The sequence below is a fragment of the Leuciscus leuciscus genome (assembly GCF_965113295.1).
Source record: "Leuciscus leuciscus genome assembly, chromosome: 13".
Lineage (NCBI taxonomy): Eukaryota > Metazoa > Chordata > Actinopteri > Cypriniformes > Leuciscidae > Leuciscus > Leuciscus leuciscus.
The window spans coordinates 13,152,521-13,179,700 of record NC_138737.1 but is presented as its reverse complement, the minus strand read 5'-3'; the positions used below and the strand labels follow the sequence as shown (position 1 = coordinate 13,179,700).

The 27,180-nt window shown below is 40.3% G+C and overlaps 1 protein-coding gene across 2 annotated transcripts; it reads right to left on the bottom strand.

The window, feature by feature from the left end:
* Positions 1-502: 502 nt before the first annotated feature.
* LOC309512554 (tumor necrosis factor receptor superfamily member 5-like) lies at positions 503-27,175 on the bottom strand. 2 transcript variants are annotated; one of them, XM_082188208.1, is made up of 10 exons: positions 27,042-27,175; positions 25,775-25,864; positions 20,520-20,645; positions 20,270-20,425; positions 20,073-20,157; positions 19,808-19,983; positions 17,552-17,568; positions 17,282-17,331; positions 17,156-17,194; positions 503-14,947 (listed from the first exon to the last, which is right to left on the bottom strand). In XM_082188208.1, exons 2-9 carry the CDS (start codon positions 25,785-25,787, stop codon positions 17,158-17,160), a joined length of 660 nt encoding a protein of 219 aa, XP_082044334.1. In that variant the 5' UTR covers positions 25,788-25,864; positions 27,042-27,175; the 3' UTR covers positions 503-14,947; positions 17,156-17,157. The 2 variants fall into 2 exon arrangements, with proteins under 2 accessions (XP_082044334.1, XP_082044333.1); XM_082188207.1 differs by lacking the exon at positions 27,042-27,175 and adding an exon at positions 26,617-26,845.
* Positions 27,176-27,180: the final 5 nt, after the last annotated feature.

Here is a 27,180-nt window from a genome sequence, read left to right as displayed (position 1 = left end):
TCTGAAAATGACATACTCAAATATACAAATGTCTATGGTCCACATTCATAACTCTGATCTTTTTTTAAACTAGACACTTGAAACTTTGTTACTCAAGAGTCATTATAACTCAAAGTAGCATAGGAACAGAGTAAAACAAGGTAAAATTTACATGAAAGTGACTCACGATTTCTTTGAATGAACTTCCCTTAGGGAAAAATAGATCAGACTTTTATGTTAAAGGCCTGAAAACACCATAAAGATAAAAATGAATGTCCGACCATGTTTTTATTCAAATTTGAGGATGATACTCCCAAAAATGTAGTTTCTGTAAGCTTTTTTTCAAGAAAAGTATAGGCGTCCTTTCCAAAAGGCAATTTGGAGACTCCAAATGGACACCTGGCAACCAACCACTTGACATAAGGAGTAAACACTACATAGGCCTACTACATACATGTATATCAATTCAGACATGATGTTCTGCCCATCAAACCACACAAGAAAAAATGATTTCAGCACAACATTTGAACAAAATTATCTTTATTTTGAACAATTCTAATAGCAAAAACAGTGTTTTCTCACTACATGTAGACATTCCTGAAGTGATCGTTTTCCAACTAATGTATAAAATATATAAAAAGAAAAAAAATTGTTTTAGAACATTTGTAATTTTACAAAAGTGTTTTTTACTCAAATAAATTACAATAAACTGATCATTATAATTAGGGATGTCCCGATACCACTTTTTCACTTCCGATACGATGCCGGAGCTTTGGCTATTTGCCGATACCGATATCAAACCGATATTTTTTTTTTATTCTTGAACTAATACTACTAATAATAAAATATGGAAGCACTTTGCTCAATTAGCCACAAAAACATCTCACTCAAATGGAGAACAAATACTTCTCCAGTATATAGTCAACAACAACAGTTGATAATGAAAGACTGCCACCCTTTATTCAAAAGACCTTGAGATATGTTTGGTAATTGTACCTGAATGAATTTAAAATTAATTTGATATATTTCAGATCAATATATTTGTTTCCTTAAAATTTTAAAGAACTTTATTCTCATCTGAATTATAAATATTTTATTTCTGTACAAAATAATACTAGTACCATTAAAGGAGCTGGATGTAGTTTTCAGCGGCCTCTAGCGGTGATGTTTCAGATTGCAACCAATAAGTTTACAAGCGCGTGCTCTTGCGCGTGCGGGCTCGAATTTATGAGCGAGCACCGTCTGTGGGTACCGGCCAGACTGAAATGCAACACACCGGAGAAAGCATCCCACAACATGCTGGAAACTCAGGTAAACTCCCACTGCAACGTTATAATAATAGGCTAATTTTATCAGCTTGACGTTGAACTAATGATCCATGCTCGTACCATGATAAGTATGGAACCCTATCAACCGTGCCGAATTTTGCCACTGCAAGCACCACTTCACATTTTCTTAAGGAAATGTACATTCTAGGTTTGTAGATAAGGTTTCTCCATGATTCAAATGCCCTGCCGATGTTGATCCGTGTTTTTTCACCCGAAGTTCATCCGATTCACGTCTGGCCTTACGAGCTTCAGCAGGAATTAAATTTTTTTTTTTTTTTTATCAATATGTGGAGTTTGTGTTGGAGTCTGTGACGTGTTGTGCTGGGAGCAGGTCGTTTCTTAGTGTTATCAGACATGCCATAAGTTGCATAAGTCATAAGTCCATGTCATAAGTTGCAGTGTCGTCGCTCGGGGCGAGCATGCAGGTGACGTCACTGTATTTCGCGGTAAATCCGACCCGGCACCTTCACATAAAAATAAGAATAGCCTACTTGCTTTCAGAGGTAATAGCAAAACACGCTAAGTGGATCATTTTAATGTGAGATTACAACCCCTTCACACACAGGCAATAAAAAAAGGATTCGTTTTAGTAGAAAAAATACATACAGCACCTTAAAACACATTTGATTTTCTTTTTTTAATCAATGTAGAATGTGTTACTTAAAAATAAACAGTGCTCTGTTTTTAGGACAAGAAATGAAAACCAATCAGTGTTTCCCCTATACATTTTTCCAGCAGCGGTGCTTCTGGAGGTTGTTACCAAGCCGCTCGCGGGGGTCCGGGGGCATGCACCCCCGAAAGATTACCCCAAACCATGACTTCTGGCAAGTTTTGTGGATAGAAATGGACATTTTGAGACATACAAATTTGAAATACCATCAACAGAAGGCATGATTATTGCAGCACATACCTTGAACTGGTCTCAAACAGGATTGGGATAGGATTATTCATGTTTTTCTTTTGTGTTAATTTTCAGCTGTAAGGTAGAAATTGATAGTGGAAAAATTAAACTCTTTCCTCACTCACCTGCACTACTGATCTTTTTTTCTGTAACACACTTTAGCACTTAGATACATCATCATGTAAGCAGTTCTTTCATTTATTTTATCCTGTAGACATTTTGAACATTAAAATCCAAATGAAACTTTTCATTAGTTTAAAAGGTGACTAGCTTGCATAGCCTATTTTACTTCACTAACCTCCAGGGACGTGCAAAAGAGTTCATCAGGGGCAGGGGCTCAAATGTAAGAAAGGGGCAATATGTAAAAAATTAATCGCAATTCCCCCAAACTTGTAATCATCAATATTTAAATGTAGAATCACTAATTAAATTAAACAACACACAAAAAAGGGGGAAAAAAGAAAAATGTCCACACAAATTGGACAGAAAATAGCCCTATATTAAAATATAAAACATCAATATATTATTCTTCATTCAGTTCTATGCAACATACTCTTTAACAGATTTATTTTTTGACTATTTATCAAAATAAAGTATAGTCATACAAAGCTTTTTACCATTGTTGCCCAGCATGGCTATACCAGCTCAGCAAACAGAAGTCTACTACTGAGAAATTTCAGGTTATTTGAGCGGACTTTGCTTTTCCAGCGCATGATCGGTAGCCTACCATGATTGGAGCGTTTGGGCCGTTGAGCCAACAAACTGAATTATTAATCCAGGACTGAATGTAGGCTAATTGTTAAAGGGTAACTAAACCCCTGGTCAGAGCCTGACTCCACCCACTGGCAATATTTGAAAAATGCTAGAAAAGTGGGCAGACCCCAGCAGAGATAGAGGGGACGAATTGTGAGGGGGCGTGCACCTGAGACCTGCTGTCAGACTCTCTAAAATGGAGAGTGACTCACAGGGTCGCAAGACGACGTAAAGTACATGCATCTGATAAGGTTTATCGAGTTGATGTCAATAGCGCATCTGTAGGCATTTTCATATTTTGTCGCTATGTGAAAAAATCCAGCAAAATGCGCTGACGCGTTTGTCGACCCCAGAGGATTAACTTTAGCCTAACCATAAATTGTGATTAAAATATATATGATCACTTACATCAAGACGCCGCTGCGGTGATGGAGTCCATGCAGGAGTAGCAGCGTTTGGCACTGCGACGCTTTTCAGCGCGAGCTGTGTGGAGAAGCCCATTTCCACCTCTATTGCGTTTCAAAAGCAATTCTGCGTAAAATGCAGTTCTCTTTCATCATCTCGTTTCGAGATCCACCTATGGGAAGGGCATCCGTACCTGACCTCTGCAGAAGCATCCAATTGCACCAAGTCTGGCTAGACAGACAGAAGCGCGCAGCCAATGCCAGGTAAGGCCACACCCCCTTACCTAAGGCATATAGCTGTCAGGCGCGCTGCTATTCCTCAGTTGACATTCGCTTCTCGCGATCTCTGCACTGACACAGTTCGGTTGGATTAACGTTACGCTGCTCACTTTCGAGTCTTCAGGAGGACATATCGCCAGATCAGCCTCCGCCAGACGTGAGTGACAGTCGTTTCTTCAGCCTATCCGCTGTGTTTTTTGCATCCGGAGCCGCCCGCGCTCTCGCTGTCCTTCACCTGCTCCTCCTTACATGGCTGCCCGCCACGGATTTTTCCGAGTTCTTCACCGCTAGCCCACCCATGGCTATGTGACCGTCTAAACAGCCGCTTCTCCGGGGAACAGCCTATCACGACGAGCCTGCCCGGCCGCGTGTGGTGCTCTAATAATCGCCGCTAAGGACCCTCTCGTTCTGCGCTGTTTGCTTGAGCTTAACACGCTCAAGAAGCTTTGGAGAACCCGGAGAATTGCGGTCATTGTAATTGCTGCACATGTAGCTTTTTACTAAGCCGGCTTTTAGTTGCACGACCCAGCGCGCCGTGCTCGGCCTTTCTGACTCGGATGGGGGACACGGTGATGATGACGCACTACCGGGGGACTCCCGGAGCGCCACCTCTCTAAATATTTGAGCTGACATCAGCCCAATCCGCATTCCCTGAAGAGGACATCTTCGCGGGAAAACCTCACTCTCGTTGACGAACCGGCCGGTTCCGGCGACGGGGATGACGCGGTCCTTTTAGCGTTCCCTAGGCTAGCGCTCACGCGGCTTTGCCTCAGTCCATCCTCCTGGAAGTTTGTGAGCGAGTGGCCGTTCGTCTCAATATTGTGTGGCCAGCTCCACAGAGCGCCACCGACCAGGATAGGAATATTTACGACGGGTAAGCGCTGAGACCACCGCCCAGTCTGAGGAAACAACTCTTAAAACTGGAGCGTCCCGCTAGACTGTTAACACGGTCTCACGGGCCTTGATGTGTTACGATTACGTGTTGAGGCTTTCAATTTATGCCTTCCTAGGAAGGCGGCCCCGAACGCAAGCGGCCTGCCTGTTGTTCGACCGTTGGGAGTATCGAGCCCGCGTTCACGGGCCACGAGGACGTTTAGTGGACGTTGTGTGTGTGTACCCCCCCAAGCGGGGCTGTCGTGAGGAAAAGTACGTAGCAGTGTTACCTAGGGCTGTACTGTCCCAGTCGATTAGTCGATTAATTGGTCGATACGTTCTGGTTCGACCAAAATTCTGATTGGTCGATTTTTTGCCGCGTTCATTTCATCAGTTTTGCCGCGTTTATTTCATCAGTTCTGCCGCGCTGAGGCGCGCTCATTTCATCAGGTGGAAAGCACTAACTGCTAATGGGGGTGTTTTCAGAGTACCCTTGTTTCACTGTAACAGTCTGTCCTCAGAACACCCCCCTTGTTTTCACCTTTTTTGGATTAGCCCAACCCAAGAGAGAGCGATAACTATAGAAGGTAATGCTGAATATTATTTATTTAATTGTGAGAGTGTTTAATAGTCAGTCCTCTTCTAACATGTCAACAACAAAGAAATCGACAGTGTGGCAGCATTTTGTTAAAATTGATAACAGGAAAAAGGTCGAATGCAAAGTTTGCAAGCAACAGTTTTCCATGACATATCATCTAAAAGTGGTAAGCTCACTTGTCTGCGTTAGCTTGCCCTGTCTGTTTTGAGTAGGCTATATGAACATATCAGAATTAGCATATTTCAATGTTTTAGTGTGATAACCTAACTTTTTTATTTTTTATTTGGAGCCTAATGCGCAATTGCGCTGTGCTGTTGGTTGTGTTAGTTTTGAGCCTAGGATGCTTTTTTTCAGTTATGCACTTTATTTCGTTTCTGCTCTTGATCTGGTTTGTTTAATAAATATTCTTTTTTTTTATTAAAGTGGACGTGCCTTTTGTGTTTATTAAGAGTAAAAGCTTTAAGTTAATAGTCTATTCGTTTCTCAGCTGCGAAGCTCGAGCTCATGTTCAGCCTCGCTCGGTGCGAGGACATGCACGGTGAAATGATAGTGTCTGACAGTTATAACTTATTATAACATATGACAAAAATAATTGTCTAAATTATGTTGCATATTCCTCAACAGTTCTTGTGATGATATCACTAGTTGACAACATAGTACTATTTTCGGAAATCATAAGCTATGATATTGCGCAGGTGCACGTGATGCAACGCTGTCAGAGCCGACAGACTCGAGTGTCAGACTCATTTCAGTGCAAAATAATTAGGTCAAAAACGATTTAATATAGTGCAAATAGCCTACTAGTTTTTTTTTGTTTATTTATAATTCATTTAGGCGGACAACAAGGCTACAAGTACTGCGCACAGTGCGCATCTAATTGATCTAACGTTTTTTTTTTTTCTAACGTCATTTTTAGTCGATTTTAGTCGATTTTTAGTCGAAAATTTCAGGACTTCAGTCGACCAAGATTTTCTTTGGTTGAGTACAGCCCTAGTGTTACCACACTGCACGCACTTGGTTCCCCTCACCCAGTTATTAAAGGCTTCGGCCCCAGTGTTTCCCAACACAAAACACACACATTACTAAACAACACATTTAACAAACGAATCAAATGAATTCGTGCAGATTTATATATCTGCCAACATAGAGAGCAAATCTCTCTGATCCCATGCATGTCGCCCTGAGTCCGTCCACAAGAGGGCTCCATTGCCTCACAAATCAACTAGCTGGGCTCACACAGCTCAGTTGCGGCTGCCCAGCCATGTGTTTTTAGTGGACGTTGTGTGTGGAAGGCTTCGGCCCCTGTGTTCCCCAACACAAAACACACACATAACTAAATAACACTAGAGGTCGACCGATATGGTTTTTTTCAGGCCGATGCCGATGCCGATCTTTTGAAATCCGGGTCGGCCGATGGCCGATTAATGCTGCCGATTTATTTTGGCCGATATTTGGCCGATTATGTGCTTGTTTTTAACCTCTATTTGAAAGATAAAATATAACACAAATTATTACTTAAGATCGACAAGATTTCTCAACAAAAACATTTATTGAACACTTGACCAATCTGCACTTGTTGTGACCTTGAGATATGTTTGGTAATTGTACCTGAATGAATTGAAAATTTATTTGCTACATTTCAGACTAATATATTTGTTTTCCTTAAAAATTTTATTAACAGTAACTTAAACACTTTGCAGTTTGAATGATGTCTTTTATAAACAAAATGACAGAGTATGTTTTTATGTTTCCACTGTTCGATCGCATCCGCGCCTCTCTCACACACACACACACACACACACACACACACACACAAATATAAGTAAACACTTTGCGACTTTAAACACACGCGACTTTTCGATCGCGCCCGCACCCGCGCCCCTCTCTCCCTCTCCCGAGTCTCCCTCTCCCTCTCCCACACACCATATTCCAGCAATGCAATCTTTACATCGCAGCCTATTTTTTACAGTCTATGATCGCAACCTGCTTCAGAGCTAAGGCGGAGCTACAGATTAGGTGTCCCCAAAGAACCCGCGTATCTAACAGTAGTTCCGCATTACATGAATTAATTTGCACGCGAGTTTTATTTATTTTTATACCATGTATTCTCCGTGTAAATTTATACACCGAACCGTGACGCCCGTACCGTTTCGGTTCAATACGAATACATGTACCGTTCCACCCCTAGTCTACAGTGAAATACAGTCACACATTACACTGTTTGGCCAACATTTTAACCGTGTTTAATCCAGCTACTAGTATGCTAAAGTTAACAGCTGACTAGCGTCACGTTTCTAACGTCCGTTTTCAGAGCATCCAAGAGAAGCACAGGCATAACAGTAGCACCGAAATGAAAGCACAGAAATCCGCATTGATATTCGGTCCGGTAAATAACGGTCGTTAAGGCACCAGTGCCGTATTAGCACCGGGTCTGTCTGTAGCTACCCAACCCTAGCGACGACGCTAGAAAAGCAAAGCCAGCCCTTCACTAACCTATGGTCACTTTTTTATTACTTATTTCTCTGCATTGAGTGACAACCCTCTCAAATATAAGACACACAAAACAGAACAAATAAAAGTATCAGATTCTCTGTTTGTAAATTGCAAAATTCTTGCTTACTTATTTTGACATGATAGCAACCCTTCTGCTGTGATAATGCAACCTCAACTACGCTATCAATATCCAAAGTAGCCGAACGTCATGTCGCCTATTCATATTTTTTCTCGAAGTTGGCAGTAACATATCAAAAGGTTTTAATTAAATATAAAGGAGTTTTCTCCAAGGAACTTAGCTCCTTCCTTAGGCACTGGATGAGGTCTGCTCACTCTGCTGGAGAATGACTCTAGGCGCAGCGTGCGTCGAACACGTGTTCCACAACAACAACAACACTAGGCTGCCCACAGATGCGCCCGCCTAATAATCGGCTTGATATACTGGATATTGGCCGATGCCGATTATGTTAAAAAATTCAAAAAATCGGCCGATTAATCGTCCGACCGATTAATCGGTCGACCCCTAAATAACACTTTAAAACAAACGAATTAAATAAATCCGTTACAGAGAGAGTATCTCTCTCCGGGGATATTATTTTTCTGCCTGCAGTGTGTTTTTAGTGGACGTTGTGTGTGGAAGGCTTCGGCCCCTGTGTTCCCCAACACAAAACACACACATAACTAAATAACACTTTAAAACATACAAATTAAATAAATCCGTTACAGAGAGAATATCTCACTCCGCGGATATTATTTTTCTGCCTGCACTTGAGACTGCCCAGTTCATGTGTTCAGGAGATATGTGTGTTTTCCGCCCACTTTCAGGCCTTGTGAGGGAAAGTTTAGCACAGTGGACACCACACTATGTTCCCCTCACTCTGTCAATAAAGGCTCCGGCCCCAGTGTTTGCCCAACACAAAACACACAAAGTTACGAATCAAATGAATTCGTTTTGGAGAGAAGACCTCTCTCCGCAGAGAAAACTTCTCACTGCAGAGGGAGGAAATCCCTCCGAACCCCTGCATGTCGCCTCTAGTGTGCCCACTAGATGGCGACTTTTTATCACGAATGAACCAGCTGGGCCCATACACCCCCGCTCCGGCCCGAGCGGGGGCGCTCTCGAGTCACGAAGTGGCTTGGCAAGCCATTTCAGCGCCCGAGTGGGTTTTGCGTACCGTAACCTAGGGTTACAGGCTGCAGTTTGCAATAAAACCTCCACTTTTCAACGGCGTTCTCTCTTCTCACACAGAAGAAAATGCCTCACACATTCTGTAAGAGGAAATTTCCTCCCTCCTAAACAAGGGAGCGATTCAGATGGTGCCACCCAATCTTATAAACCATGGTTTTTATTCCTGGTATTTTTATGTTTCCAAAAGGCGTGGTGCCCCCCGCCCTATATGGACCTTCGAATGTTGAACAAACATTTGAGGAAATACAATTTCAGAATGTGACACAAGGCTCTCTCGCCCGTGCCATAAAGCAGAACGACTGGTTCACATCAGTCGATCTGAAAGATGCTTTCTTTCACATAAGTATCTACCCTCCACACAGGAAATATCTTCGTCTCGCCTACCAAGGCATTTGTTACGAATTCACAGTTCTTCCGTTCGGGCAAAATTTGAGTCCCCGAACTTTCTGTCTGTGTGCGGAGGCGGGCGTGGCGCCCCGAGACTATCAGGGCTGAGAATTCTGAATTACATATACGATTGGTTCATCATAGCCAAATCGAAGGAGAAGGTGTCGCTGGACACCGGCCGGGTGCTCGCGCACATCACATCCCTCGTGTTCAAGGTGAATGCGAGCAAAAACAATCTGACTCCCAGTCAGAATGTTTTTTTCCTGGGCTTGGAATTGAACTCAGTCTCCTTGCGAGCGCGTCTCTCTCAAGAGCGTGTTCGCTCTCTGATGAACTGTCTGTCTCAGTTCAGAGAAGGGGCGAGAGTACAATATCGCACATGCCTCAGGCTGCAGGGTCTCATGGCTTCATCTATCCAAGTTGTGCCGTTGGGTCTCCTGAGAATGAGAGCGTTCACGAAATGGGTTTTGTCACTACATTTCAGCCCGATTCGCGATCTCTGCCGCTCGGTAACAGTGACGCGCGCCTGCTCGGCGGCCCTGCGCCATTGGGAGAGCGAGAACTTTACGCTCGGGGAACCCCCTTGGGACGGTTACGATGCGGAAAGTTGTGACGACAGATGCGTCCTTAACAGGCTGGGGAACCACCCAGGAAGGCAGAATGGTGAACGGTCTGTGGCTGAGCAGACTACGTTCAGCGCACATTAACTATTTAGAGCTTTTACCATTTGGAAAGCTCTGAATCATTTTCTGCCTCGCCTGCAGGGACATCCCGTTCTAGTACGGTGCGATAATACCACGGCAGTGGCTTATATCAACCATCAGGGCGGCATGCGCTCGTCGAAACTCCACGCTCTAGCTTACAGGCTGTTGGTGTGGAGCAGACGGGTTTTTCTGTCATTACGCGTGACTCATGTTCGAGCATTCTGAACAGAGGCGCGGATCTGCTATCGAGGGGAAACCCAATCTAAGGGGATTGGCGTCTTCACCCGCAGATAGTGGAGATGTTATGGATGAGATTTAGACAGGCAGCCGTAGATCTTTTCGCCTCGCGCGAAAACCACCATTGTCCTATGTTCTTCTCGACTAAAGGACGTGGACGCGCCCCTCAGGGCAGACGCACTGGCCCACCCATGGCCCAAAGTGCTGCTGTATGGTTTTCCTCCCCTGTGCCTGATATTTTCACACTGGCCAGGGTGAGAGGGCACGGCCTGTCTCTCATGCAAGACCTCATGGAAAGAGGCAGGTCCTTTTCCACCATTAAGGTCTACCTGGCTGCGTTTTCAGCCTGTCATGTGGGTTTTGAGGGCTTCACCGTCAGGCAGCACCCTCTAACCCGCAGTTTTATGAAGGGTGCACGCCGCTCTTTGCCGGTCATCAGGAGATCTGTTCCAGGGTAGGACCTCTCCATGGTGCTGGAAGCGCGGTCTCTTTATCCTTTTGAGCCTCTGGGAAGTATTTCCCTTAAGCTGCTGTCCCTCAAGACAGCTTTGCTCTCAGCCTTGGCATCTGCTAAACGGGTCAGTGAGCTACATGCACTCTCGGTTCAACCCTCGTGCGCCAAATTCTCCTTAAGTGGAGATAAGGTTTCCCTTAAGCCTAACCCGGCCTTCATGCCGAAATGCTTCCCTGTGTTCACTTTGGAGGTTTTGGAGCTATCCGCTTTTCACCCTCCACCCTTTGCCTCCTCGGAGGATCAGGGGCTGAATGCTCTGTGTCCCGGTCGCGCTCTGCAAGCATGTATGACCAGGACCAGTGCTTTCCGCAAGAGCGACCAGCTCTTTGTTTCAAGGGCTCCCCCGCACAAGGGGAGTCCCATTTCAAAGCAATGCCTCTCACATTGGCTTGTGGACGCTATACTATGGCTTATGAAGCAAAGGGAGTGCAGCCCCCAGGGGGCATCAGAGCTCATTCTACAAGGGGCTTAGCCGCCTCTTGGGCTTTGTTCAGGGGAGTGCCACTGCAAGACATCTGCTCCGCGGCCAGCTGGGCCTCTCCTCATACCTTTGAGCGTTACTACCGGTTGGATGTCACCAGAACCTCGGAGGCACATTCGGTCCTAGGGGTAGGGTCCTCTTAGCCCTTTCCCACAGCCCCGTTGGGTTAACCAATGAAGAGTGAATGGGCCGGCTGGCCATGTTCATTCCTGTCACCAAGCATTCGCATTCCTTCTTGGGTTTAGCTATGTGCATTGGTGGTGCGGGGGCCATTATCATGTATGGGTCTCATGCATGTTTCATTCCCTGCTTGTCCACAGCAGTTTAGCGTGGCGTCACCCTTGCAGGGTCATGTTTGTGGGACGTGTCAGGCACCGCCTCTCTGAGGTGACCGTCCTTCTCTGGCCTTCAGAACCTCACTGTGAGTGTATTGGGCAATCGGGGAGCTATCCATGTCTCTCCCATAGGTGGATCTCGAAACGAGATGATGAAAGAGAACAATAGGTTACTGTCGTAACCCCGGTTCTCTGAAACATCGAGTGGAGAGATCCACCAGCTTCGCCCCGCTTGCCGCACGAGAAGCGAATATACTTACTGAGGAATAGCAGCGCGCCTGACAGCTATATGCCTTAGGTAAGGGGGTGTGGCCTTACCTGGCATTGGCTGCGCGCTTCTGTCTGTCTAGCCAGACTTGGTGCAATTGGATGCTTCTGCAGAGGTCAGGTACGGATGCCCTTCCCATAGGTGGATCTCTCCACTCGATGTTTCAGAGAACCGGGGTTACGACAGTAACCTATTGGTTTCACACTCACGGTCTTCCAGGCCAAGTGCATGCAACCACTGGCGCCTAATTTACAAGTCTGCTGGAAAGCTATGCAGTCCAACAGTGATGTTGCAACCAGCAACACTACACCTACGTATCCTCCTGACCACTGTACTAAAATACAGATAAATCTACGCTAGCTCATCATACCAAGGGCGTTGTGAGCTGGAACCTGCTTACGTCACGTAGTACCGCTAACATCCAATAGGAAAATTCAACTGCAGTAGCCACCGTTCAACCTGAAGAGGGCAGCACTCAGACGTTTTTACACCATATATTGTAGAATTAAAACACTTTATACCCAAATGTCAAAAAAGTTACTCGAATCAATGAACAGCACTAATAAAGCCCCATTCTTACAGATCATTAACTAAAAAAAGTTGGTTTAGGGTTTAGTTACCAATTTAGTTAACAATTTAACAGTGATAATAATGTAGCTATCATTAGCCTAAAGTTTAGCTAAAACTTCAGCCAGTAGGGTTGGGAAATAGCCAATTGCCAAATAAATCTGAATTTTTGGGCTAAATGGCGATGTATGGTATAATCTGAGTATTTAATTATTATTTTTCTATTTGAATAAAACAAATAGAAAAAAACTGTATTTATTTTTTTTTATTTTTTTTTATCAATATTGTCCTACAAACAATGTTCATATTGAAGGTTATAAAAACAAACATAGTGTAACCTTGCTGTCTATCTGCAGTCTATCCAAAAAAGGGGTCAAATCACATTACATTCTAACATTGCAACATTACAATCTAAAAACAAAATAATGCTTTTTAAAGAAGTAGTTAAATTTACTAAACTTAAAATAAAAAATAAGGAAATGAGGAAATTATTGGATGTCACTTCAGCTTATGGCTAAATATTATTAGAGGTATATTTGTTTCCACCGATCACTGCACAAGTGAAGTTTACGTATGATGACGAAAGCACGTTAGTGCGAGCCGTCCCGGAACCCATAGAGAATGCATTGCAGTGCCTGCAGTTCGAAAAAAAAAATATTTGAATGTAAGTCTACGGGCACACTCTGGGCGATTTTCGGCGTGTGTGTGTGTATGTGTGTGTGTGTGTGATTTTGGTTGGGTGACAGTTGTAGGTTGCAGTTTGACAAGAGTTTACAGTTTGACAAAAGCACAATGTTGTGTTTCACACAAATATAAGTAGGCTAAACACTTTGCAGTTTTAATGATGTCCTGTATGAACAAAATTATGGAGTATGTTTTTATGTTTCCACTGTTCGATCGTGCCCGTGCCTCTCTCTCTCTGACACACACACACACACACACACACACACACACACACACACACACACACACACACTCCAGCATTGCAATCTTGACATCGCAGCCTGTTCATTATGCTGCGTTCACACCAAACGCGAATAGAGCGTCCAATTCGCGTCTATCGAGTCTAGTTCGACGCTTGAACATGTTGAATCCATTTGCGCGTTTGAAGCGATGGAGTATGCATATGTTAGGAGTATGCATACTGCCCTCCTTAGGGTTTCAAATGTAGGGCTGGGTATCCTTCAAAAAATGTCGATACCAATACCGATACCTTGATTTCGATACCGGTTCCTATCGATACTTTTTTCGATACCAATTTTATGAAATCCATTTTAACAAGATTACATAACACATTACCTCAGAAAAACTTTGGTTTTATTTTTTCAGTTTGACTCATGCTCCTTAGCCAGTGCACAAAGGAACTCATTTTTTTATTTATAAAGAGCTCATGCTCACCAAAGCTGAATTTGTTTGATAAAAAATACAGTAAAACTTGTAACATTGTGAAATAGTATTACAATTTAAAATCTTATTTGAATATATTTCAAAATGTAATTTATTCCTGTGATGTCAAAGCTGAATTTTCAAAATCATTACTTCAGTGTCACATGATCCTTCAGAAATATGAAAACCGTTTGCTGCTTAATTATTTGGAAACTATGATACATTTTTTCATGATGCTTTGATGAATAAAAATGTCAAAAGAACAGCATTTATTTGAAACAGAAATCTTTTGTAACATTACACATGTTTTAATGTCACTTTTGATAACTTTACTGCATCCTTACTGAAAAAAATTTCTGACTAACCAACACATTTCTGAAAGGCAGTGTATAGTAGGTCATTATTGCAATATAAACACTGTCAGAGTGATCAACAAGGTATCTCTTCATTTACCATTCGAAGACGGAGCAACTTTCTGCTCTTATGTTTACTTCGTGCACTGTCAAGGTCTTCATCATATCTGTCGTGGTACCGGTCTTTGCAGCAATTATTTTACCGCAAATACTGCATCGCGCGCTGTTGGCATTGAGCCTGGAGAAATGTAGCCACACTTTTGATCGACTTATCCACATCTTTATAGGGTATTGATTTTGTTTGTGTGTGTGTGTGTGTGTGTGTGTGTGTGTGTGTGTGTGTGTGTGTGCTCGCGTCTCATGAGGATGTGCATGGAGAGTTTGTGTGTGTGTGCTCGCGTCTCATTGAGTTTGTGCGCGAGTTTGTGTGTGTGTGAGTTTGTGTGTGTATGCTCGCGTCTCATATGCGCGCGGAGAGTTCCGCTCGTCTCGTGTGTGTAGAGTTTGCGTGTATGTGCGTGAGCGACTTTATGTGTCGTTGTGCATTTCATATGTATTTGTTTGAGCACTGACGTTGACGAGTTAACCCCTTAGGTATCGAAATCTGGTACCGAACTCGGTACCCAGCCCTATTCAAATGACATCTTGATGGCTGCTGATGCAGGAGAGTGTTCTGTGCTGGTCTTGTTAGATCTCAGTGCAGCTTTTGATACTGTTGATCACTGCACTCTGATTGATAGACTGAACTCTCTAGTGGGCATTTCTGGATCTGCTCTGGATTGGTTTACCTCCTTTCTTTCTGACAGGAGTTTTTCAGTGTCCACAGGATCTTTCATGTCAGATTCTGTTCCTTTGTCCTGTGGTGTGCCGCAAGGTTCTGTGCTTGGCCCCTTGCTGTTCAGTCTGTACATGCGTCCCCTTGGAAAGATTATAAGTAGTTATAAAACAGTATCCTATCATTGTTATGCAGATGAGATCCAGTTGTTTATTGCATTTAGTCCAGAAAGACTAGACAAACTGTCCCTTTTGCGGAACTGTTTAGTCTCCATTAATAAATGGATGGCTGAAAACATTCTGCAACTTAACACTGATAAAACAGAGGTGATGATTTTTGCCCCAGACAACATTACCCCTAAGATTAGGCAGGCCCCTTGGGTTCTATCATCCTCTGAACGCAGTGACATAAGAAATCTGGGTGTCATTTTTGACAGATCGATGTGTTTTAACAGTCATGTTAAAGGCAGGGTAGGTAGGATTTAAAAAAAAAAAAAAAAAACTTTCCAAATTTGTTTAAACTGTCTTTATATACCAATACATAATTAAAAATGTAAGTACTCTGAAAAAGAGAGTATAAAAAGAGAGTGTCTGTAGACCTTTCACGACTGTTGTAAACACAGCTAATTATTTCCATTCACTCCACCCCCTCCATTCTGAGCTCCTTCCAAAGCCACGCCCCCAAAACACATGAACATGCGACGCCAAACGCTCAGGCTCAGCTGGAAGACGCATTTATTTACCTGAGACGAGTGGAGAGGAAGGAGCGCAGTGCATGTAGTGACATCATGTCAGAATCACGTAATAAAATACCTAACTTTATTACTATAAATATAAACAAATAAGATGGCTTTTAGTACTCACTATCAAGCTAGCATATCGATACTGGTAAAGTTTAAAATATATTTTGTTTGATTCCGTAAAGAGCTATATTTATAGGTAACGAGCTATATTTATAAGGCAAAGCTAAAAACAGGTTGCATTGATACACGTTTTTCTATTACCATCAGTTACACTGTGATGAAGGTGAATTTCGTGTAAGATTCATAACATATACGGTGTTTTGCATGTAAGAGTTTCCATGATGAAAACATTGTTGACTCTGACGAGGACTACACTCCGGAGACAAGTACCGCATTGTCAGTTCGAGGACAGGTCCAGGGTCGAGGGAGAAGCAGAGGAAGTTGTTCAAGAGTGCGGGCAACCAGGGTTTTGTTCATTGCCTTTTCTAGAACTGTCTTTCTTTTTTTGCCTTGTTTGCCTTCGCTGACTGCATATGCAGGTGCTTTGAATTTTGAATGCTCTTTCTCTGCCATAGTTTTACTCTTCGTAGGTTCTGCGCCTCTCTTGCACTCCTCAAATCAAACGGGTGAGCGCATATGGGCAGATCTTGTAGCAACAGGGGTGGTAGCCATGGTTGCGAGAGAGAGTGACAGTCGCCCAAACCAATCAATTGTTTCGTCCCAAATGGAAATAATGAGCTGTGTTTATTGCAGATTAAAAGGTCTACAGTCACTCGATTTTTATACTCTTTTTCAGAGCACTTACATTTTAATTATGTATTGGTATATAAAGAAAAATCCTACCTACCCTACCTTTAAGTCTGTGGTTCGCACCTGTTTTTTACATCTCAGGAACATTGCTAAGATTAGATCTATGGTTTCCAAAAAAAGAGATGGAGATGCTTGTTCATGCCTTTATTTCTACATGGTTGGACTATTGCAATGTGCTTTACACTTATTTGAATAAATCTTCTATAGATCGACTGCAAGTTGTACAAAATGCAGCTGCTATGCTTTTGACTAGGACCAGCAGGAGGTCACACATTACTCCTCTGCTGAAGGCCCTTTATTGGCTTCCTGTTGGTTTTAGAGTACATTTTTAAATTTTGGTCATTACTTTCAGAGCCTTGCATGGTCAAGCACCCGCTTACGTCCAGGATCTATTACATATGCATAGGCTACTCCATGTCGGTCTCTGAGGTCTTCAGGCCAAGATCTTTTAACTGTTCCAAGAACACGCCTTAAGACAAGAGGTGACCGTGCTTTTTGTGTTGTGGCTCCAAAGCTCTGAAACTCGCTCCCTTTAGCTCTGAGAACTATGAGTTCTGTGGAATCTTTTAAAAAACACTTAAAGACTCATCTTTTTGGACAAGCTTTTAACTAATAATTTGATTTGTTTGTTATTGAATTTTTATGGAACCTGATGGTAGTACAGTTGTGGAGTTGTACTAGGTTTGTACTTATACAGTTGTTATTTTATTTTGTTTATTTTTATTACTGTGCAGCACTTTGTGACCCTTTATTGTCTGTGAAAGGTGCTATACAAATAAACTTATACAAATTTACTTACTTTCAAGTATCATCTGTTGGTTTCTCATTGTTTTCCTCCCTGTAAACAAACAATACACAATATAGGCTTTTAGTACATTGCCACCTTCACAACTAGGAAAATAATACAGGGGGAAGTTGGTCTTACAGTGTTTGACCTGTTGTCGCTGCTCCAGGGCTTGTTTCTTCAATGGGAAGCTGTTAAACAAAACCAAAATCCAGTCAAGTCATGACAATGTTTGAAGACTGTTCTTACCGTAACTAAAAACAGAGGAAAGTTTTTTACAAAACTGAACAAAGCCTATTTGGACTAATAAAGATTACAATTACACTAGTTTGTCACATTAGGAAACAGCAGCACAATATGTGATGTAGTGGCATAAGGCCTTGAGAGGCTATTAATTGTTAGAAAACTTACCCCATTTCTTTTGTCACCTGGAAAACATTCCAAAAGAAATTACATTTGTAGTTAAAATAAGCATAAAATGCATTTTAAATGTTATTAATGTTACACAGCAATATCATTTGACTTATTACTGTCATTTTAAAACCTCAATGAAGTGAAGTACTGAGAAAAATCTGAATGTTTTGGATAAGATGAACAGTAAATAGCCTCACATAGCCAGACAATTAACTAACCAATTCTGCTCCATATTGCGGCTTATTCCTCTTAAAAAGGAAAAGATTGTGTGACTGACATGTAAAGCAACAACCACAATCACATAGAATAGCTGTAATAGACCATACTACAATAACTTGCGTCCTGTGACGTTTTTTTTCTTTAGTGAGTTTTGGTGTTTGCTTGTTTTTTCTGTTTCTTTTTCTCTCCTCTGTCTGTACGGATTGCGGACATCTGCTGCTGATTACCGGGCAACTGCTCCGAATTATCCGATTGGCTCATAGTGGAGTAGCATCAGGATATAAGCGGTCCAGAGAGGGGACACGATTCACTTCGCTTGACTTTTTTCCTAAACTCACATGGTGTGTAATTTTTGCATTTATCAAACTACCAATGTAGTGAAAATAAGTGTTATGGGTAAAGTCGGACGTCCTTTTTTTTCTTTTTAACATTTTCTCTTGTTTTGTGGATAAACATGGGATAATTTTTCTTGTTTGGATTTTTCTTTAATTAGGTAAATTAGTTTTCTTCTCATTTTAGTTAGCGGATTATTTTGTTATTTTTGGGGTCCCTTTTCCTAAGGTATCTGTTGTTTGTTTTCACTAATTACCCTTTATATTTTTTTCTCTTTTTGTCTGTTAAATAAAAGACTTTATGACTGTCTTTATTGAGAAACAAAATGTGTCCTGTGACTCTGGGTCTGGAGGCAGGTACATCAACATTAACTGTTATTGTTTGTTTCTATTATACCCCTAGACTATGAATTAGGAACGAAACAGTAACAGATTGGCATAAAAAAAGGTTTTGATGCAATATGTATCAGAAGGTCAGTAAAGAGACTGTGGGTGGTCCATAGACATGCCACCTGAGGTTGAGACTAGGCATTTATTTATTGCAACAAAATATATGTTGTAGAAAGCTGGGATCCAAACAATGGCGAAGCCCACTGACTGAAGGGAAAGACATAATGGTGAGTAAATAATGAAATATTTTTGGGTGAACTATCCCTATAATTGCTATGTTTCTCACAAGGTCTTTTTCAAATTAGATTGATTCAATTTACTCTACAGGGTCAGATTGGTACAATTTGAGCGGATCAATAAGCATACAATAGTTTTTTACTTTAAAGCTGCAGTCCGTAGCTTTTCCTCTTTGTCGCCATCTCTGTTTGAAATCTGCAATTGCAGTCATTCGCGGAATTATCACGACACAGCACAGCGCGGATGAACACAATGTTTTGAGGAGAATGTGTAGCTGTCCGTCACCGCGCCGGTGTGGATACTGTCATTCAGAATCACAGATTATACTTTTTGGAAGTATGAACAACATAAGAGTTTTCACCGGAAAATTTCATCTGAAAAAGTAAGTAACATCCACTTTGTTCTGACCAACTAAGGGAAAAAAGCATTGCAGTAAATCGTGCTGATTAAATCTAACGATTGCTTCATATCACGTAAAACCGTGCAAATTATACTTTGTTCTCAAATTGTAATGTTAACAACATCAGCATTGCGTGACTACATTTAATGCCCTTCCGATATTTATCCTTGTTTTAGCATGGGCCGGTTGCAGTCTCTTTTTTTTCTCCGAAGTCCGAACGAAGTCTTTTGCATTTGACAACAGGTGAATCTCGTCCCTGGTGATTGTCGTTTGAACCTTTCTGGATCCGCTATCAAATTAATAAGTTTAATTATATCAAGTGCTGTGAGAAAAGGCTATAAATCTCCGCCTCCAACATCCTCACAAGCAATATAGCCTACTAGCCGAGACACCTTCTTTATGTGTACAGATGTGACGTAATGACGCAAAGACATGCTCGAATTTCCCGCGGAAATCCACCAGTACCACTGGAATTAAAAACATTATTACAAGCTTCCCGTTTTGAATCAAGCTAAGGCAAGCAGATAGTTTTGAACACTGGCTGGTTATGTACTTGCTCAATTTATTTTGGATAATTTTTAACCCAAAAAAGTTACGGACTGGAGCTTTAACATAAAATTGCTTCAAGAGAACTTGGACACAAATTTAGTAAAAATAACTTCTGTTTCCACTCACCATTATTAACTCTTTGAACTTCTGAGCATGACCTTCCGAATAGTACTGCTAGAACAGCTGCACATATGACAGGAGGACATAAAGCTAGAAGACAATATCTTTTCCTCTTCGGTACACATTTGACATCTTTTACAGGACTGCCATCTTCAATTTGAATCTCATTTCTGGCTGCACAGCTTAGAAAAATGACAACAATCCTTAACAATAATAATAATACATAACAGAAATTCAAAGAAGACATAGCAAAAAATAACACTTCACTTACTTTGTCCACTTAGTGCAGTTCAGCCCAGAAGAAGAATAAAACCCAAAAGAGCAGTTTTTACATTCTGTATCTGATGTCTTTGTCCCTGTAAGCAGACAGAGTGAACATTTTCATAAATGAACCTTAAAATGTAGGATGTTTTAGACTAAATTATGTGGGGGAAATGAAATTAGTTTTTAAGCACTGAGAAACAATACCTAGTGTTTTTGTTTCTTGTCCTGGTGTGCAAACACTGTGTTTTATAGCATGACAGCACTGTGAATTGGAGTCCTCAATGCAGTAATATCCATCAAGCACATCACAGATGGTGTCTCTTTTTGTAGTACATTTACTCTGAATGTAAAGACCTTGACCTAAAACAGCATAATTAGCAAAACTTTTATATAAGGGCAATAATGCAAAAATTACTAATTTCAAAGGTAAAAGAAACAAAAAATATAACCTTACTTTTAGCACAGTGACGGCATGGAAAGCATTTTTTAAGACCGTTGGGTTCACTCATGAATGTTTCTGGAATGCAGGAACTACATGTGGTACTCAAATCACTAGTGCAGTCATGGACTACCACTGTCCCTACAAACAACAAATAACAACACACAAAAATAAGATGACTAAGAATCAGAGGTGGAAAGTAACGAATTACATTTACTCGCGTTATTGAGTAATTTTTGTGTGTGTACTTCTACTTTTTTAAGGAGTTTTTAAAATCTGTAATTTTACTTTTACTTAAGTACGTTTTGTTTGAAGTATTGTACTTCACTACATTTTAAATCATATCTGTTACTGAGTAAATAATAATAATTAAAAAAAATAGCCTAATATAAAGGGGAAAATATCAGTAGCACCTCACTGCAGTAGCCTACACGAGATCCAGGGCCCGGAGTTGGATCTCTGCATTTTGATTGGTCGACAGATTCCCAACACGTCATACTTTTACTCATGTTGTTGCTCTATCGTTTCCACATTGAGAGGTAACTAGAGTTAGTTATTCTTTTGACGGAAAAACAATCTTGCTGAAAACTAATTTTATTTAATAACATTTTAAATATTTACAAACATTGCAGTTTGTACATTGTGTGAATGTACACCTTTAATTACGTATAGTGGTGGAAAATAGCCAAGTATTTTATACGATTTTTTTCATTTGGAGAAACGTTTCATTTTACTCCAAAACATAAACAAACAAACAACAAAAAAAAATTCTTACATTTCACCTTCCCTGAAAAGCCTGTAGTTCCTTGTTATATGCAAGAATAAATATCTCTTAAAAAGAAGTGTATTCTTTGATTGGCTGATCCTTTTTACCCCTCTCAATTGTCCACATGCACTTTGACTTCAAATACTTAAAGGGATGGTTCGGAGCAAAATCAACCTTGGGTCCTTTGCACCATGACCTCGAGCCAAACACCAGGGCCCGTATTCATAAAGAATCTTAATGCAAAGAGTAGCTCCTAGTGACAAAATTCTAAGAAAATTCTTAGAAATGTGGCCGTTTACTCTTAAAATTAAAGAAAAATTCCTAGTAAAGAAAAAAGTAATTCAGAAAGCATCTTAACCCTTAAAAGAGCTCTTAAGGTCAAAATTGTTAGGAGCACGGACGAGGACTTTTAAGATGCTTAAGAGTTTCTTTAGCAGAGGAGAAAATGGCAGAAAGACGAAGAGGGAGAAGAAATGTGTTGCAGACAATGGATAACAGTGAGTTAATAAGACGCTATAGATTAGATCGTACAGGGATCATGTTTGTGATAGATCTTATTAGACACGCTAATATCTCCGATACAGCGCATATGCCATAGCGCCAGAAATGAAAGTAATCACTACATTACGATATTTGGCAACTGGGAAAATTCCATGTTTGATACATTAAAACCAACATTCAAACCACCTCTTAAATAGATATGCCAGCAATCAGTGTAATTGGAAAGAGTGGAACAATTTTTATCATTCTAAGCCAAGCAAATACCTTATAGGAAATTAACAGCATGGTAAATAAAAATAAAAAGGATTTATATACACATATATAATGTGTGTGTGTGTGTGTGTGTGTGTGTGTGTGTGTGAGAACGGTCAAATAGGAAAAATTACGCATGTAATTTCAAAGTGAAGGCTTAGAATAGACCCTATACTTAAAATCACTTTTTTTTTCCCTTCTTGGACAACCAACCAATCACAGTCATCAAAAGATTGTGTCATACATAGCAACGGGGTCAACCCCGCCTCCTTACTAAAATGAAAGTTTTTGTCTTTTCCTTACTCAGAGTTGCTCTCAGATCCGTCCCGAATTGCTCTTAAGCTAAGACTCCTACGTAAAAGTTTTTAAGCTAAATTAAGAGTTTTCTGAGAGGATTCTTAGAATCTTTATGAATACGGGCCCAGGAGTTTATTTAAATAACACTTGCCTGACGGCTCACGCTACTGCTTACCCACACGTCGACGTTACTTCAGGGGTTTGGGAAAAGCACGTACAAGTCCTGGCAGAAAGCGATGCATAAGGATGTAGTGTAACGACGCCCAGATCCAGGAATGCACTAATATTTTGTTAGTAATACCATTTGCAACAATTATTAGTTAACACTAAGTTGTTAACACTTTGGAAAAAATAATAATTCATTTTAATTCACCATTGAAAGCAAAACACTCCATGGCAACAACTAATAATGCATACCTGGAGTGCAGTGTTTGTATGTGTCTCCACATTGCCTACAAGTTTCCAGTCTGTACATTTTATAGTAGCTGTTTATCTGGTTAGCGCTATTAAACGTTAAACATGTCTTGGCGTTTTCAAAAAGTATGGACACTGTCTTTAACATATACTGTGATCATTACTTACAGGCGCACACTAAATTATGAATCTACCTCGACTATATTATTACTCAAATATAGACTTACATTGATAAGAGCAAACGGTGGTTCACCAATATGCTGGTTCATCTGATGGGGGCAAAGTATATATAGTGGGAGGAGTTGGATCTGGATCCAACCCAGCCCCCTAGATCTCGTGTTCTGCAGTGAGGACCATCTCGAAAATGTCGCGCTCCGGAAACTACTGCATTGATTGAAGGGCGGGAGAACAAACGCGCAAAAAAAAGTGATGTATTGTAGACCCAGCTGAAAGCGAAACGCCGTCGAATTCTTATATGGTCAGTATGAGAATACTTTGGATGTAGAAAAAAGCGTAGTCCTCGAGGATAGATATCCGATTTGCAAAAAATGTGGACGCAATGTGGCTGCAAAAGGAGGAAACATAGAACACCATCCCATTCCCTCCGTGCAGATAAAAAGTATGTCCCGTTTATAACTTAAGGCAGAATGAGGGAATCCCAGAATCCAGTCATGTAAATGGAATTTACATAACGCAGATGTCACGTAAAACACGCAAACTGATGTATGGATGGATGAATTGAAAGTAGAGCTGTGTAATAAATCCAATCGCGACATGGTCTGTGAATATTAAAGGTGCATTGTGCTGCGCAAGTCTCTGAGTTTTTGCAGAACTATGCCCCCTCTGGCGGCAAGCGAAACTGCAACAACAAAAGTTTTTTTTTTTTTTTTTTTATCTTACGTGGAGTTTGCGTTGGTGTTTGAAATGAACTACAAGTCCGTCTCTAGAATCCATCTTCTACGGAGAATGGCGGCGAATACACAAACCTGCCAGACATAGCCAGGTGAGCGTGCCGTGAACGCGCATGACGTCACACCCAGTCTCAAATTCCGACCCGAATCCCTCTTATTTATTTTACTGTACAGGATTATAGAGACAATCGCAGTGATCAGAGAAGGGCTCATTCAGCCCATCAGGCAATTGTTTAAGCATGTATGGGTTAGAAAACGGGTATTTTTAACATGAAAAGTTGCTTAATGCACCTTTAAAGAAGCGCAAAAAGACTGCTATGTAAATGTATAATCTTTTTGTCTGTATCTCTGAGATATGAGCTGCGCTGCTTCGTCTATTACAAACTCCAGTAAGCGTGACACGCTCATGGTGTTTTCAGCGTCTCACAAACAATATGAGGACATGAATACATTCAGCATTTAGAGAGCTGCTCTGAGAGAACGCCTAATGAACATTTTCATCATTTTATTTGAGAAAAACCATTGTCAAATACACTCTGAAACAGGTCTTCACTACAACCCGCCAAAATAAAAGTTTGGTTTAACTAGGAGAAATTATGACAGAAATATTGTAGGCATACAATAGAACGTACTTCTCAAAATAATAACAACAATAATATCAATACAATTTATTTAAACATTATTTAAAGAATATATTTTTTGTCCATGGTTTAATTTAGTAAATCTGTATTGCAGAACTTTCCCAGAAAATAAAAGGATAAAAGTTTACATTTACATTTGATTACCACCGTTTTTGATAATATATTTGTGCTAAATCATAAAATAAAAAAATCTAAATAAAATACATTTCATAGGACTCTATTGTTCTTAGAAATCTGAATAAATTATTGTTACAAATAGTTGTTAATTTAATTATCATTTATTGAATTTAGTTGATTAGACATGTTTTATTGAAATATTAATAAACAAAAAAAAGAGTTTGTTTGTTAATAAACAAATTAATAAACAAAACAAACAAAAAAAGTTTGTTATAATAGAAGTATTTGTTAAACCAAAAAAGAAGGCCTCAGAATGCCTTTATTAACCCCCGCAGAGCCGTGTGGAGCACTTTTATAATGGATAGAGGCACTTTTATGATAGATAGATAGATAGACTTTTATGATGGATAGAGGCACTTTTATGATGGATAGAGGCACTTTTATGATAGATAGATAGATAAATACACTTTTATGATGGATAGATGCACTTTTATGATGGATAAATGCACTTTTATGATGGATAAATGCACTTTTATGGACTTCAAAACAGAAACGGCCATTCACTGCCATTATAAAGCTTGGAAGAGCCAGGACATTTTTTTAATATAACTCCGATTTATTTGTCTGAAAGAAGAATATCATATACACCTAGGATGGCTTGAGGGTGAATAAATCTTGGGCTAATTTTCATTTTTGGGTGAACTATCCCTTTAATACCGTAAACCGTGATATATTCTGAGATATTATCATACTGTGATAAGCTCATACCGTTACTCTGAGTAAAATTTAAGTGAGATGCTTTTTACTTGAGTAGATTTTTAGACTGGTAATTTTACTTGTACTCAAGTAAAATTTCATTGAAGTAGTAGTAAGTTTACTTGAGTAGAATATTTTAGTACTCTTTCCACCTCTACTAAGAATTAATTCAAGGATCTTCTGGACAAAAATCAAAACAAAAACAAAAAACACTTGTATGGACCCCTCCTACAGGCCCAGTGAGTAACTATCCCAAAGTTCCTGTCCTTATCACATATACATGTAAGTTCTCCACAGTTGTGCAGATGGAATACTGTAGGTGGAAATGAGGTGGTATAGGTTATGAGATAGTCCATCACACAATAGCAGTAGGTATCTGGAAAGAGTGTAGACAAAGGTAATTCTTCAAAAATGTTCGATATGTATTTTGTTTTATTTTAACTATGAGTGCATCCATGTACTTGTGCTGGGATAAAGAAATTAGTATGCGTGTGGAATTTAATAATTGATTTGGCAGTATTTTGTATAATGTAGGATCACAAAACAAAAAGAAAACCTTACTATAGTGTTTCTCACTGTGTGTTTGTGCTTTGCATTACTGGTATGTTAACTTACCTATACTACACATTGGACAACATTCTCCATGATCAGATTTATATTCATTTGGACCACAGGGATTTCCAAGTGCGAGAAATATACAAAAACCTGTGAAGACAAAATAAGTTGAACACCGTTGAATCATCTAACGCTTCATAGAATATTTTCTAAACTATTTATTTAACAATATTCAAAGAAAACAATAATAATTTTTGTGATTTTTAATTATGAAAAATATTCAATAACTTAACTGCAATATACTGCATTCTTGCCAAATTCAGGTCACACTTCACTGCTAGTTATACAATTTATACAAAAGGAAATTTATCCAGACAAAGTGTTATATAATAACCAGCAGGACAGCAGTGATGTGTGAACTGAATTTGGCAACAATACAGGGCATTACAGTGAAGTTATTTAATATTTTTCATTAAAAACATACTGATATGTGAACTGAATTTGGTGACACTACTGTGCGTAAACATTGAAGTTATTGACTGATTTTGTAGTAGCCCAACGCTTTTCGGGGTTTGCACTTTGCAGACGGTCCCTTCGGATCTGTCTCTCTGCCGCCTGCGCATAGAGATCAATTGTATTTTGTCTAGCTCATTTTGAGGAAAAGATTTGTAGCTGCTAGTCTACGTTACTACGATTTAAAAGATGTGTTAACGTTTAACTCAAGAGTTATTGACCCGGGCAGTTCAAATCTGTGAATGTATTGTCAACTTTACTCAACTGTGATCGTTTCAGATACCCTGGGCTCTCGCCATGTTTTGTCGTTATTGTTGTTGAACGTTTACATTATGATCAGTTGAATGTCTGACACCTTGGCAACTGACTACTTTGGTCATCGTCCTTACCAGATATTGAAAAAAGAATAGTCACTTCCATGTTCACTCCATCCACCATTTTGTCTTTTCCTTATGACAAGACGACATGTACTCGATGCCTGGCTGTCAGACCGAAACTAGAGCGCGTCTTCAATATCCGACTGAAACCCCATTAATATGTAATCTTTACATCAAAAGACACAAATATCGTATGTGATCAACAACAACAAAAAGCGCCATACAACATAATAAGCGGAAATACAGATCAGGGACAGGGGGTGGAGCTTAGATCGACCGCTGTCATGTGGGAATTCTTCTAAACCAATAATATTCGTTGACGAAGATTTTTAAAAAATCTTTTATTTTTGGTAATTGTGACAAATCTGTCAATCATAAAAACAAACGATTATCAGTTTTAACTAAAGGTTAGACTCGATGCGTTCCTTACAACTTACCAAAGATCTAGTGATCCATATTTACATGCAGCCAGGAATCGTGTTTCCTGACATTTGAGCCTGATTTCGACTCTGGGGAAATACATAAAGCAAATTTGGCATAGCTCTTTCCCACTATAGATGTGTTTTGTATGTTTTT

Bases quoted from the DNA above. Each gene is read 5' to 3' on its own strand.
- LOC309512554 (XM_082188207.1), bottom strand. From the start codon at position 26,665: ATGGTGGATGGAGTGAACATGGAAGTGACTATTCTTTTTTCAATATCT. The intron at 20,646-25,774 runs GTAAGTTAACAT...TGTTGTTTGTAG, and splicing joins TTGTCCAATGTGTAGTATAG to GGACAGTGGTAGTCCATGAC. The intron at 17,195-17,281 runs GTAAGACCAACT...GTTTGTTTACAG, and splicing joins GCGACAACAGGTCAAACACT to GGAGGAAAACAATGAGAAAC.